At 45.3% G+C, this 14,163-nt stretch overlaps 1 protein-coding gene across 1 annotated transcript in view; it reads left to right on the forward strand.

Moving 5' to 3' along the window:
- SLC44A1 (solute carrier family 44 member 1) overlaps positions 1 to 14,163 on the forward strand; it is a 147,304-nt gene that overhangs the window by 27,692 nt on the left and 105,449 nt on the right. Inside the window, exon 2 of the mRNA XM_075351063.1 lies at positions 3,288 to 3,377. Within this exon, the coding sequence (XP_075207178.1) occupies positions 3,288 to 3,377 (90 nt within the window). The remainder of the gene's footprint in view (positions 1 to 3,287; positions 3,378 to 14,163) is intronic.

Below are 14,163 nucleotides of genomic sequence, written 5' to 3' on the forward strand. Positions count from 1 at the left end.
CAGCCTGGCTTTTTTATGTCTCGGGGTAAGAAGTGGGGTCTTCCTGGGTATCCTACCATACAGTCCCTTTTCATTCAGACGCCGACGCATAGTACACTGTTGTACCATCGGACTGCAGGGCAGCTTGAACTTGTTTGGATGTTAGTCGAGGTTCTTTATCCACCATCCGCACAATCTTGCATTGAAATCTCTAGTCAATTTTCTTTTCCTTCCACATCTAGGGAGGTTAGCCACAGTGCTATGGGCTTTACACTTCTTGATGACACTGCGCACAGTAGACACAGGAACTTTCAGGTCTTTGGAGATTGACTTGTAGCTTTGATATTGCTCATGCTTCGTCACAATTTGGATTCTCAAGTCCTCAGACAGTTCTTTGGTCTTCTTTCTTTCCTCCATGCTCAATGTGGTACACACAAGGACACAGGACAGAGGTTGAGTCTGCTTTAATCCATGTCAACTGGCTGCAAGTGTGATTTAGTTATTGCCAACACCTGTTAGGTGCCACAGGTAAGTTACAGGTGCTGTTAATTACACAAATTAGAGAAGCATCACATGATTTTTCAAACAGTGCCAATACTTTTGTCCACCCCTTTATGTTTGGTGTGGAATTATATCTAATTTGGCTTTGACAATTTTTTTTTTTTTTTCTTCTTCATTGAAGACAAATTAAATGAAGATAATACGAAAGAATTTGTGATTGCAATCATTTTCAAGAAGAAACTGAGTATTATCTGACAGAATTGCAGGGGTGCCAATACTTTTGGCCAGCACTGTAAGAGCATGCTTCTTTTGTCTGTGATTTACAAAATGATGAATTTTTTTTTGCACGATTGCAGCATAAAAACCGCTACACCATCAACTTGGCCCTAAAAACGTGATGGTTGTCTTAGTCTGAGGCTCATGCCAAAGTCCTTCAGATTCAACTACCAACAATGGAAAAATATTGCAATCGCTCCATTTTAAGCTATAACTGACATTGTGGAAAGTCCTCCTACTGTTACATTATGGCCATTAGTCGAGCTCTTCTGGTGTCACCCAACATGGAAATGTCAACCTTCAGGCACTGTTTGTTATGCCCTGCCTTTGTTCTTGATCGTGATCTGATATATCAATCATTAGATCTGTAACACTGACCCTCCCAGATCACCTTTTCCAAAAAGTACAGAGACTGTAAACGCTCCATATTCATGCTGCCATCCTTCTCTTTCTTGACAACTAAAAATGCCCCCCCCCCCTCCTCCCGATACCGTGTCTTCCCATGTGTTAATAAAGTCAGCACCAATAAAGCCAATGGCTCCTTATCCTTGACAGCCTGATGTTAGAGGCCGTAATTGAACCCAAATGAGTACATTAGTATCCTGAATATTGACTGTAGCCGGTATTTCATTCCGCGGTGTTGACAGTGGATATCTGTCAGTGGCGTGGATGAATTTTACAAGGTGCAATGTTTGACCTTTTTTTAGCGTAAAACAAATTCCGAGGATGCTTCGGATGACTTCTATGGATGCTTTAGAAAATGTATAATATTCTAGTGTTATTTGTTTTACATGATAAGCCGTTAATATTTTCATTTTACTTAGATTGTAAATCTGATATACAGGAATATATATTTGACCAGTGGTAGTTATTAATCTTAGGCCATTTTTTACATATTTTGTTTGCAAACCGTGCACAGTCTGTGCTTTATCACAGATTCAACAATACCCTCCGGCCACTACACTGCCCTCACCTACTGTCTCCTGTGCCCTCTCCTTTACACACAGGGCCATCTCTGCCATCGTACTAGTCAGCCATGTTTGCTTGATCTGTATTTTTAAGCTGATTTATGACTATGGATCAAAGTTGAATGAGTAGGGAAAAAATAACCTCTAACACTTAAAGGATGCAATTTTTTATTTTTTGCTGAAAGCAAATTGCCAAAATTTATTTTTACCCCCAAATAGAAGAAAAAAATCCCCAGAGATGTAGAACCCATTTATTTCAGAAATATTTGCTCAACATGCTGTTTGCTTTTGTGGGGTTCTCTGTCCTACATTTATAATTAATGGTACCCCAAATTAAAATGTGGCACCAACTACCCCTCCTAGATGGCAGATATTATAATAATAGCTTTAGGCCTCGTTCACACTGACTTATAAATCGGACGAGTGCAATCTAAGGCTGCTTTCACACATCCGGTTTTTGCCATGCAGCACAATACGGCGATCTGCAGGAAAAAACGCAACCGTTTTTTTTTTTTGCCGCTGGTTGCGTTTTATCCCGCATAGACTTGCATTAGCGCCGTATTGTGCCACATGGCCTTGCGTTGCCGGATGTGGCATATTTAGCCCATGCGGCGGCCGGTTGGAACAATGCCTGGCACGTTTTTTAGTGCGGCAAAAAAAACGCATCGCGCCGGATTTGGCGCGATGCGGCGCGATTCACAATGCAAGCCTATGGACGCCGGATGCAGCGTCCTGCGGCAAAAACCGCATCTGGCCGCCATATGCGTTTTTTTGCACTGCATGCGGTTTTTTGCATGCTCAGTATCAAGCCGCATCCGTCAAAAACCAGACGGGCCGCATGGAAAAACTTATGCAACGGATCCGTTTTTTTCGCCGCATCCGTTGCATATGTGTTTGAGCCAGATTGTGCCGCTCAGCACAAACCGGATGTGTGAAAGCAGCCTAAGTTTTACTTAGCTGTATTCGAAGTGAGGAAAAAAATCTCAGCATGTTGCATATGGCCACGTAAAACAGCCAAGACTCTGCAATACAAGTCAATGGATGCGAGAAAAACAACGGATGCAACACGGACCATCCATATGTCGTCCAATTTTTCGGATACATTACCATTCTGTAGCAGAGAACACTATGGATGGTCCTGTAAAAGACTGTAGAATCATAGCTGCTGAGAAAAAAACACATTGCATATGGATGTCATATGGATGCTAGGCAAGAAAATAAATCACGCATTCGCATGATTTACGGAATACCAAACAGATTTCACCTGTCTTAACTTTCCTGGGTTAGAATTTTTTACACGTAAGTGTGTGTGAGCCCTTAAGCTGCATATTCACACATCCATGTGGCACAGTTCACTGTGTGTCTCCTGACCTGAACTTAACAGCCATCATGGAGATTTGAGACTGACAAGCTTATGTCAGGAGATCCACGGCCAGTTTGTGCTTTGGACCACAGCACACTGATGTGTGAATCCAACCTTCTAGCATTTTAGTTAGATCCTTTGTATGTTTTGCTATAGTTTTCTGAAAAAGTTTTGAAGATTTTGTTTTCTTTTGCTTCTAGAACTCTAAGAGGGACTGGAGGCCACTGGAGGAACACAGTTGTACCGACATTCCCTGGCTGCTGCTGTTTGTCCTGTTCTGTATCGGGATGGTGAGTAGCCCAATGCCGATTTCTCCATACATTCTTGATTATTGTCATTGGACACACTACTAACACTCTTAGCATCTAGATAAGTTTTTCACTAAACCAAGGAATGCCACATCTCATAGGGCTGTACGAGAGCTGTCCCTGGGTTGTAGGGCTGTACGAGAGCTATCCCTGGGTTGTAGGGCTGTACGAGAGCTGTCCCTGGGTTGTAGGGCTGTACGAAAGCTATCCCTGGGTAATAAGGCTGTACGAGAGCTGTCTCTGGGTTGTAGGGCTAATATGTACGAGAGCTATCCCTGGGTTGTAGGGCTGTACGAGAGCTGTTCCTGGGTAGTAGGGCTTTTCCAGAGCTGTCCCTGGGTAGTAGGACTATGAGACAGTTGTCCCTGGGTATTAGTTTCAGGGTAGTATCCAAGAAGTGTTCCTGGGTTGCAGTGATAAGGGTGTTGTGCTTTGGTTGTAGGGTTAAGGGCCTTGTCCCTGGGCAGTAAGGCTAAGGGTACTGTCTCTGAGTTGCAAATCCCATCACAAGATTCCCCCCCCCATCATTGCACACAACTCATATCCCACCAGAGGCTGCAGCACAGCATTGCACACACCCCTGAAATCACACCACAGACCTCATAGACCCCTGCCCCAAATCCCATGACAGGCATCCCTACAACATTCCACTCCCACAAATCCCACCACCCTTTGCCCTTTTTCATCTGCAGTGAACATCTCTCAGCTACTCTGTCGAACGATGCGCTGCGCTCTGGACTGGAAGAGACGCCAACAGCCCATGACGGAAGTGACGTCACACCTTCCAGGAGCCTATACATTCTAGCATCTACTATTTGTACTGCACACAGCAGGCTCTTTAGCGCATGCGTCGTACAAACCGACAGAAAATTTAAAAAACTCAAGGACGGTGCTTTTTTCTACCATACACTGTGGACAATTCAAAAAACACCCGGATTTACTGACAACCCAGCTCGTGGGCCACATATAATTATGTGGTGTGCCAGATTTGGCCCATGGGCCTTGAGTTTGACCTATACTAAACCATCCTAAAATCAAATTCTTTCATTCCCTCACTGTTAACTGCATAGAGACAGGTGAAAATGAAAGGCCAATGCATCGGGCACTTGAAATGAAGCTCTTAAATGGATAGAAGGATGAATGGTTCGGAAATTTAAAGCCAATCTATTGCCAGAATTCACAGTACAATTGCATACTTTAATAGTTTATTATTAGGGCTCATTCAGACATCATTGTACAGACTGAATGCACGGTCTGGCTGCGGGTCTCCTGACCTGAACTCGGCAACTAACCGGCATATTTGAGGCTGCTAAGTTCAGGTCAGGAGACCCGCAGACGGTCCGTGCATCAAGATCCATGCAAGCCCTGATTTTCACTATGTGAATGAGTCTTTTCTTTGAAAAGAATGATTTGGCAGCTCCTCAATGGCTCTCCTCCCTGCTGAGATCTTGCACTGCTCAGTACAAGATGAAACTGTTGATCATTCTGGATGTGAGGAGACTGATTACACTTGGACTCATCAGCTCTCATTCTGTAAATTATAAAGTCATTCTAACATGGATTTTTGTAGTAAATGCAGTGTCCTTGTCAGGTGTAGGAGTTATTATTATTTATTCAGTTATTTAGTGCTGTTAATTCCATAGCGCTTTACATACATCAGGATTGGGGCTCACAATCTAAATTCCCTTTCAGTATGTCTTTAGAGTGTGGGAAGAAACCAGAGAACATGGAGGAAACCCATCTAAACACGGGAATAAAAATAATAATAATAATTTATATAGCGCTGTTAATTCTACAGCGCTTTACATACATTGGAAACACTGTCCCCATTGGAGCGCACAATCTAAGTTCCCTATCTATATGTCTTTGGAGTGTGGAAGGAAACCGGAGAACCCAGAGGAAACACACGCAAACATGGGGAGAACATACAAACTCCTTGCAGATGGTGTCCTTGGTGGGATTTGAACCCAGGACCCCAGCGCTGCAAGACTGCAGTGTACCACTGTGCTGCCCCATCTATTTAAAGGGAACCTATCACGTATAAAAACACTATTAACCTGCAGATATGTGGTTAATCCGCAGATTAATAGTGTTTGGAACTTGCCCTATGCCTGCTCATTGAACTTCGCTGCCGAGAGAGAATGAACTTTAATCCTCCCAGCAGCATTCAGGTTTAAGTCAAGGGGAGGTGCCAGTGCGGGTTCAGTCACCGCTCTCTGTATGGAGCGACAGCTGTAACTGCTCCCCCCGCACTGACTGACAGCCGCTCAGCATTAGAACCAGCTGTCAGTCAGTGCCGATTTTAACCCCATATCTGCAGGTTAATAGCATTTTTACACGTGACAGGTTCCCTTTAATAATGTATGCGGTTTATATTCTGAAATTTGCCCTGTGCCTCCTGCTGCATTTAAAGGCTTTGTTTTCAGATTGCCAATGAGGACCCATCAGCTCATGTGTATTTACATGTATTTCTGTAGTGATCATGAAGGTATAATTAGCATGCCAATTACTGTAGGGCCGCATGCAGCGCGTTCAGATTCTGCTTCTGTTTGCTCCTCAGAAGACAAATAATTAGCTTTCTCTGGGATATTCCTTTCATTTGGAGGTTGGCATGTTAACATGTTTTGACAATAACAAAAGGCTCATCTTGGAAGGCTGCAACTTGTACGAGCTGAAAAATAAGCCTACGCCTGGTTCACAAGCCATTTTACACATTTACTCAGAAAGCTTTGACATTATCAGCTATTCTTAGTGAATGACGGCATTTGTTTCTGGTGAAGGCGGTGCAGAGTAGGCCGTCCTACAGATATTGGGGAATTGGCATAATAAATGTATACATATAATGTCAAACCTATCCAGTGTAAGTGTTGACAACCACCAGAGTCCGGATGCAGAGGAGGAATCTTGGACAATCTGGTCCTGGCGACTTGTTCTGCTTAAAAATCATTTCACCCAACGAGCAAGTGTTTTGTTAGTTCATCTGGTGATTTGCAGCCTTTTTACACATCACGATTACTGAGAAATGGGCGTTCCTAGGAATGCGCATTCACAATAATCGGACAGTTTAACAGATCCATCAGTTAAAGGGAAGCTGACAGTAGGATTTACACCTATTAACAAATTGTAGTGCTGCATTGGTCATTTAACACTGATATGTTGCAACCCCAATGTATAGCCAAGTTTCCAACATAAGGCCCTGTGCGCACGCTGCGGATTTTACCGCGGAATTAGCGCGGATTTCGCTGAAGGAATGCTGCAGAAAATGTTTATAACATTACCTGCATTCCTTCTCCAGCAAAACCTATGGGGATAAAAAAAAATGCTGTGCACACACTGCGTTTTCTTTATCGTTCCTTTGGGAGACCCAGACCATGGGTGTTTAGCTTCTGCCTCCGGAGGACACACAAAGTACTACACTTAAAAGTGTAGCTCCTCCCTCTGAACTTATACACCCCCTGGTAGCCAGTCCTAGCCAGTTTATTGCTTTGTGTCAGGAGGCATACATCCAAACATGCATTCTCATCTGATTTGTTTGACTTTTGGAAAGAGTTTGAAGAAAAGCGGGTCCGTGTCTGGACTCCCGGCATGTCCCTTCTCTCCCCACTGTGTCGGCGGTGTTGTTAAGGTTGATTTACAAGGCTGCAGCCTTACATGCCGCGCTCCTTCACCATCCCTTCTGGGCTCTGGCTTGAAGTGGGAGCCAGCACGGTCTCCATGCCTGGCAGGAGTCCGGTCTCCATCCACAGCCCCTTGAGGATTCTGTTGGACCAGAGCACTCATCCCCAGGGACATGGCCCTGCGTCTCAGCAGCTAAGTACCTGAGACGTTTATGTTGGGGGTCCCGGTTCTTTATTGTAAGGGGAGAGTATGCTGTATGTGATTGTTTTAACTTTTCCGGCGGGTTCTCTAGCTTTTGCCTGAGAACCGCGCCGATGGTGCCTGCTTGTCGGCCTCGCCGCTTAAATTTAGGCCCTGGCTTCGCCGGAGGCCTAGTTTCGTTTTCCTGCCCTCGCATGTCACTCATGCAGAGGGACAGGTTCGGCTCCTCCCGGCGGCCGTTCTACACAGGGGAGGGACACTCCCCACTGCTCCTCTCCCTGTCCCAAGGGCGCTCCTTCCTGACTCCGTCCTGGGTGATTCTCACCACGGATGCCAGCCTATCCGGCTGGGGAGCGGTATGTCTCCACCACAGAGCACAGGGCACTTGGACTCCGTCCGAGTCAGCCCTTTCAATCAATGTGCTGGAAACCAGAGCTGTGCTTCTAGCTCTCCTAGCCTTTCACCACCTGTTGGCGGGCAGGCACATTCAAGTCCAGTCAGACAACGCGACAGCGGTTGGATACATCAATCACCAAGGCGGGACACGCAGCCGCCTGGCAATGTTGGAGGTCCAACGCATTCTTCAATGGGCGGAGGACTCCAAGTCCACCATATCCGCAGTCCACATCCCTGGCGTAGAAAACTGGGAGGCAGATTATCTCAGCCGTCAATCCGTGGACGGTGGCGAGTGGTCCCTGCACCCGGCAGTGTTTCAGTTAATCTGCCGCAAGTGGGGCACTCCGGACGTGGACCTAATGGCATCCCGTCACAACAACAAGGTTCCGGTTTACGTGGCTCGCTCCCACGATCCTCAGGCCTTCGCCGCGGACGCTCTGGTTCAAGACTGGTCCCAGTTTCGTCTGTCCTACGTGTTTCCCCCTCTAGCTCTCTTGCCCAGAGTCCTGCGCAAGATCAGAATGGAGGGCCGTCGAGTCATCCTCATTGCACCGGACTGGCCCAGGCGAGCTTGGTATCCGGACCTGCTCCAACTGTCCGTGGAGATGCCGTGGCATCTTCCGGACCGTCCAGACCTGCTCTCGCAAGGTCCGTTTTTCCGCCCGAATTCTGCGGCACTCAAATTGACGGCGTGGCTCTTGAGTCCTGGATTTTGACGGGTTCTGGTATTCCTCCTGAAGTCATCTCCACTATGACTCGGGCCCGTAAGTCTTCCTCCGTCAAGATCTATCACAAAATGTTCCTGTCCTGGTGTCGCTCTTCCGGCCATTCTCCTTGGCCATTCTCATTGCCGACCCTTCTGTCTTTTTTACAGTCCGGTCTGCAGCTAGGACTGTCCCTCAACTCTCTCAAGGGACAAGTCTCAGCTCTATCAGTGCTGTTCCAGCGGCGTCTCGCCCGGCTGGCTCAGGTCCGCACCTTCAGGCAAGGTGCGTCTCACATTATTCCGCCTTATCGGCGGCCCTTGGATCCCTGGGACCTTAACTTGATCCTCACGGTATTGCAGAAACCCCCTTTCGAACCCCTTAGGGAGGTTTCTTTGTATCGTCTTTCTCAAAAGGTGGCCTTTCTAGTTGCCATAACTTCTCTCAGGAGAGTCTCTGATTTGGCTGCGCTCTCCTCGGAGTCACCTTTTTTGGTTTTTCACCAAGACAAGGTAGTTCTCCGTCCGACCCCGGACTTTCTTCCTAAGGTGGTCTCTCCCTTCCACCTTAACCAGGATATTTCCTTGCCTTCCTTCTGTCCGGCCCCTGTTCATTGCTTTGAGAAAGCGCTGCATACTCTAGATCTGGTGCGTGCTCTCCGGATCTATGTGTCTCGCACCGCTGCGCTTAGGCGGTGCACCTCTCTTTTTGTGCTAACCACAGGGCGGCGCAAGGGTCTCTCTGCTTCTAAGCCGACCTTGGCCCGTTGGATTAGATCGACCATTTCGGACGCCAACCAGAGTACTCAGGTGCCTCCCCCGCCGGGGATCAAAGCACACTCAACCAGAGCTGTCGGTGCCTCTTGGGCTTTTAGGCACCAGGCTACGGCTCAACAAGTCTGTCAGGCTGCCACTTGGACTAGCCTGCATACCTTTTCGAAGCACTACCAAGTGCATGCTCATGCTTCGGCAGATGCGAGCTTGGGCAGACGCATCCTTCAGGCGGCTGTCGCCCACTTGTGACGTTAGGCTCCGCCTACTTCTTAGTTTTTTCTGTTTATTCCCACCCAGGGACAGCTTTGGAACGTCCCATGGTCTGGGTCTCCCAAAGGAACGATAAAGAAAAAGAGAATTTTGTTACTTACCGTAAATTCTTTTTCTTATAGTTCCGTATTGGGAGACGCAGCTCCCTCCCTGTTGCCTGTTGGCAATTTTCTTGTTCCATGTGTTATCACCGGCTGTTGTCGTGGACAGAGTCTCCGGTTGTTCCGGTTCTTACTCGGTTCTACTTGTGGGTGGCTATTCTCCTTTAGCTTTTGCACTAAACTGGCTAGGACTGGCTACCAGGGGGTGTATAAGCTCAGAGGGAGGAGCTACACTTTTAAGTGTAGTACTTTGTGTGTCCTCCGGAGGCAGAAGCTAAACACCCATGGTCTGGGTCTCCCAATACGGAACTATAAGAAAAAGAATTTACGGTAAGTAACAAAATTCTCTTTTTTTTTTTTTTGTCCCTGCGGAATTTATGCAGCGGAATTAATGAGCATGTCCCTTCTTTTCCGCAGGTATTGTACACCATTGACTGTAATGTAATCATGAAATACCGCAGAGAATAACACAGGTAGAAAATTATGTGCGTTTCATTGCGTTATTCCCGCGGTATTTTGCGTTTTTCGGGACATAGTGTACATCCCTGCCCTGCGTTTTGCAAGGAAATGATGTCACTAGGAGAGGAAGAGGAAATTGAGCAGAGTAAACTCACCGATCTCTCACACACACACACACACACACACACACACACACACACACACACACACACACACACACACACACACACACACACACACAATGCCCCCCTCCCGCAGCCAAGAATATCAGCCCGCAGCTGCCCTGAGAATGTCGCATCCATTATGCGACAGTCCCGGCGTGTTACCGGCTCTTCCCGATTGCCGTGATGCGGTGGCAAACTGGTAATAAGGAGTTAATGGCAGGCCATAGCTGCCACTAAGTCCAAGATTAGAAATGGCAGCATCTCTGATACGCCTTCACTAATCTCTAAGTGAAAGTAAATAAACACATACACCGAAAAAATCCTTTATTTGAAATAAAACACAAAAAAGCCCCCTCTTTCACCACTTTATTAACCCACCAAACACCCCTCCAGGTCTGACGTAATCCACGCGAGGTCCCACGACGCTTGTATAGTGATCCAGCGATGTCTGACACATAGTAATCAATGCAGCCTCGTTCTGTGCACGGAGCCCACCTGTGACCACAGGTAAACTCGCCTCAGGTGAACTGATTGAACTCAGTGACCTCACCTCAGGTGAACTGTGTTCAATCAGACCTGCATCTCCTGGCAGAAAACAGTTTTTTGGTTTTGTTTTGTTTTGGGTTTTTTTTTGCCAAAAGATGCAGATTTGGTGCTGGAATTTTTTTACAAATTCCTGCATCAAATTTGTATCTTTGGGCAAAAAAAACACATCAGAACTACACATTGTTTTTTTTGTTTTTTGTTTTTTTTTTTGCCAGGAGATGTTGATTTGGTGCAGGAATTTGGTGTATAAATTCCAGCACCAAATCTGCATCTCTTGGCAAAAAAACACACAAAAATGGTTTTGCCACTTTTTTGACACGTTTTCTGCCAGGAGATGCAAATTTGCTGCAGAAATTTGGTGCAGGCAGAACGCACTGGTTTACTAGGACGCTGAAGACCACACACACACACAAACACACACACACACACACACACACCTAACTTTCCTCTACTAGAGTAGGTAGATCCGTACACTAGATATGATGTACAGATTTAAGCCGTTATTACAGCAGAGTTCAACATCTGTTTACTGCAGGAAGGTAGCAATTGCCGCAAATTAATGTAATTATTCATTTTACAATAATTTTGCTAATTCAATTTCCAGTTTTAAAATGAAAAGAGAAAACAATATTTTCATGGAGATGACTAACAGAAATAGGTTTGTTTTTTTGGTTTTTTTTGGGGGGGGGGGCAGGAAAGTTTATAAAATAGGAGTTATTTATCACTTAGTTGCTTGATGGTGGGTGCCAGGAGTAGTAATGTACCAGCCACCAGTCACCATACTGCCAGGACCAATTTTTGGCTTCAGTGATGGTTTGTTAAAGAATATGACCACTGAGTCCACTGATTGGCTGCAGCAACCAAGTGGAAAGTGTCATCACTAGAGATGAACGGATCCGTTGAAGTTTGGTTTGGCAAGTTCCGCCGGACTTTGACTGAAGTTCTGATCAGAACCCGGACTTGACCTGAACCCCATTGGAAGTCACTAATTGGCTAGTTTGGGGCTTTGCCCACATGCAGCCAGCCATGAACAGATCACTTCCGGGGGAGGGAAGACTTTTTTTTTCCTGTTCACACTACATCCAATCATGCTGTTGTTTGAATGGCTCGCACTGGGCTTAGTATCCGGTGTACCCGAGCATAGCGATGCTGGATCGAGTCGTCCGCATGTGTAAAGCACCTGAGCTCAAACATTGATTTTTTTATTTTTTTGATAAATTCAGGTTCGCTCGTCTCTAGTTATCCCTTTTGGTCCCAGCGGGGACTACTGGTGTTGCGTTGCAGAGGATATAAGGAGTATACATTTTTAAATTTTTACCACGTTGGGGATAATTTTTTGGACAATCCCCCAAAAAAACCTTTTTAAAGCCTTTTAAAAACCCAACAGAGGCGTATCGTGCTAGATAAAATGTTGCACATTAGTTATATTACCGAATAGTACCATGACTTACCTACTATTCATGAACATGTTCTTTGTGACTAAAATAAATCTTACTTTGCCGAATGTTTGTTACTTTTGTGACAGAGGGCTTTTCTTTTTCACTTTTTTTTTTTTTCCGTATTCAATTAGTGAAATGAGCATTAGAAGTAAAAATTGAAAAATATGACCAGATAGTATTAAAAAATATCTGATTGTGAAACCCTTCTTAATAGAGGGCTGTTTTGCCACTTGCTTGGGTATTAATAAATGTGATCCGGAGAAGAGCAATGTGGCTTGTGCCGCTCTATTGCTAGAAGACAGGATTTAGCAGCACATTCTCAGTAAACACAGTTGGCCTTCATTTGAAGACAAGATCTGTAAGTCATTGATGTTGCTTAGCGTCTGTAAGGCTGGTTGTTCCTGATAAGTTTTTACAGCAGAAAAGCGTTCTCCCTGCTGTTTTCATATAACCCCAAAGGTTAATGAGGGAAATCACATTATAAGGATTTCTGAGTCCTCATTTATTTCCCCGAGATGTTTTCATGTGCACCATATGGATTGGTAGCACAGCATCCAAGATTCTCAGAAGAATGAATACCCGGCAGAATCCTGTTAGATAAAGTAGGCATTATCCAGTTAGGAGAAATTAATATTTGCTTAAGCCCTTGTTGATTAAATTCATTTCAGGAAAATCCATGCTGTTTCTGAAACCTGTGGGGGAATTTTTACCTGGTGGAAATGGGCTTGACCAGTGGGAACTGGGGATCCCATAGAGACTAGCAGGTGACTGCTACTGTGACTGGAATGCTAAGCAGCTCTCATTAAAGGGAATCTATCAGTTGTTTTTTGCTACCTCATCTGAAAGCAGCAAGACGTAGACAAACAGGCCCTGAATCCAACGATGCATCACTTAGATTACTGGGTGCAGCACTTTTGAAACAATCAGAATTTTCCCTTCCCCAAAACAGCACCCAGGAGAGAGGGTCCACCCACCTAGGACAGGAAACACATACAGCTTTTAAGGCTGGGGCTTCTCTCTACACTTCAGTGGTTCACTGTCCCTCGGGTGGGGGCGGGGGTAGGAAGCCTACAGCACCCGCCTACAGTTTCCGCTCACACCAGGCTCTGCCTATAGAGATTGAGCATTGACTGCAAGATGCCAATCAAAGAAGGGGGCATACCGGACTGCCGAGTGCGTGATGTTGTAGTCCAGCAATGATTAAGTCCTGCTGCTTAAACAAGCATATCAAATAAACAACAGATCAGACCTTGACAAGGCAGGCATCCCTGAATTCTTTGTGTTAACCCTTGCAGCATGCTGTCTTAGCTTACATAGCAAAATCCCGCTGACAGATTCCATTTAAGGGCACCTTGTCCCTGAGATTCCCCATAATTTAGTTATGTAAATGCAGATCAGCCAAACATTTATGGGTTTAAGAGTGAAGGTCCATTAAATTTTTTTTTGCACAGGTAAAGGCTTGTCAACTTCATAATTAAAGGCTTATTAGCATATGCCATCAACTTCAGATCAATGAGACAATGAGAATGACTTTCCACTCCCCAGCCAATTAGCTAATTATAGGGCCACCACATCTCCATTGTTTGAGACCCAGGCCCGTCCTTTAGTAGTCGCTGTGCCTAGTGTTGCAGAGAAATTACAGAGTGGGCACTATCCCTTCAATTACCTGATCTGCTGAGGTGTTGGGAGCTGGACCCTACCAAACTGATATAAATATTTCTCATCTGTTAGAACTGTAATCTATCTCAGTAATTGGAAAGTGTTCCTTGAATACAGATTTTACCTCCGAATTGAGAATTTTGATGATCAATTCTAGGAGAAAGAATGAAATTAGTCTAAGATATATTAAAAAGTTGCTTATCTTCATGTGTACTATTGATTTCTGCAATAAAAATGATAATGACTGTTGTTCTTGAGGGCTCATTCAAATGACCGATCCGTTTGTCCTGGTAAGTTCCTGTTTTTTTGCGGACCCACAGAGAGGACCATCTTTTCAATGTCTTTTGTGTAGGATCGGATGGCACACGGAAGAACTTCCATGTGCATCTGATCCTACAAAAAAACACATCGGATGCCGTATGTCCGTTCCGTTATTAT

The sequence above is a fragment of the Anomaloglossus baeobatrachus genome, chromosome 1 (assembly GCF_048569485.1).
Source record: "Anomaloglossus baeobatrachus isolate aAnoBae1 chromosome 1, aAnoBae1.hap1, whole genome shotgun sequence".
Classification (NCBI taxonomy): domain Eukaryota; kingdom Metazoa; phylum Chordata; class Amphibia; order Anura; family Aromobatidae; genus Anomaloglossus; species Anomaloglossus baeobatrachus.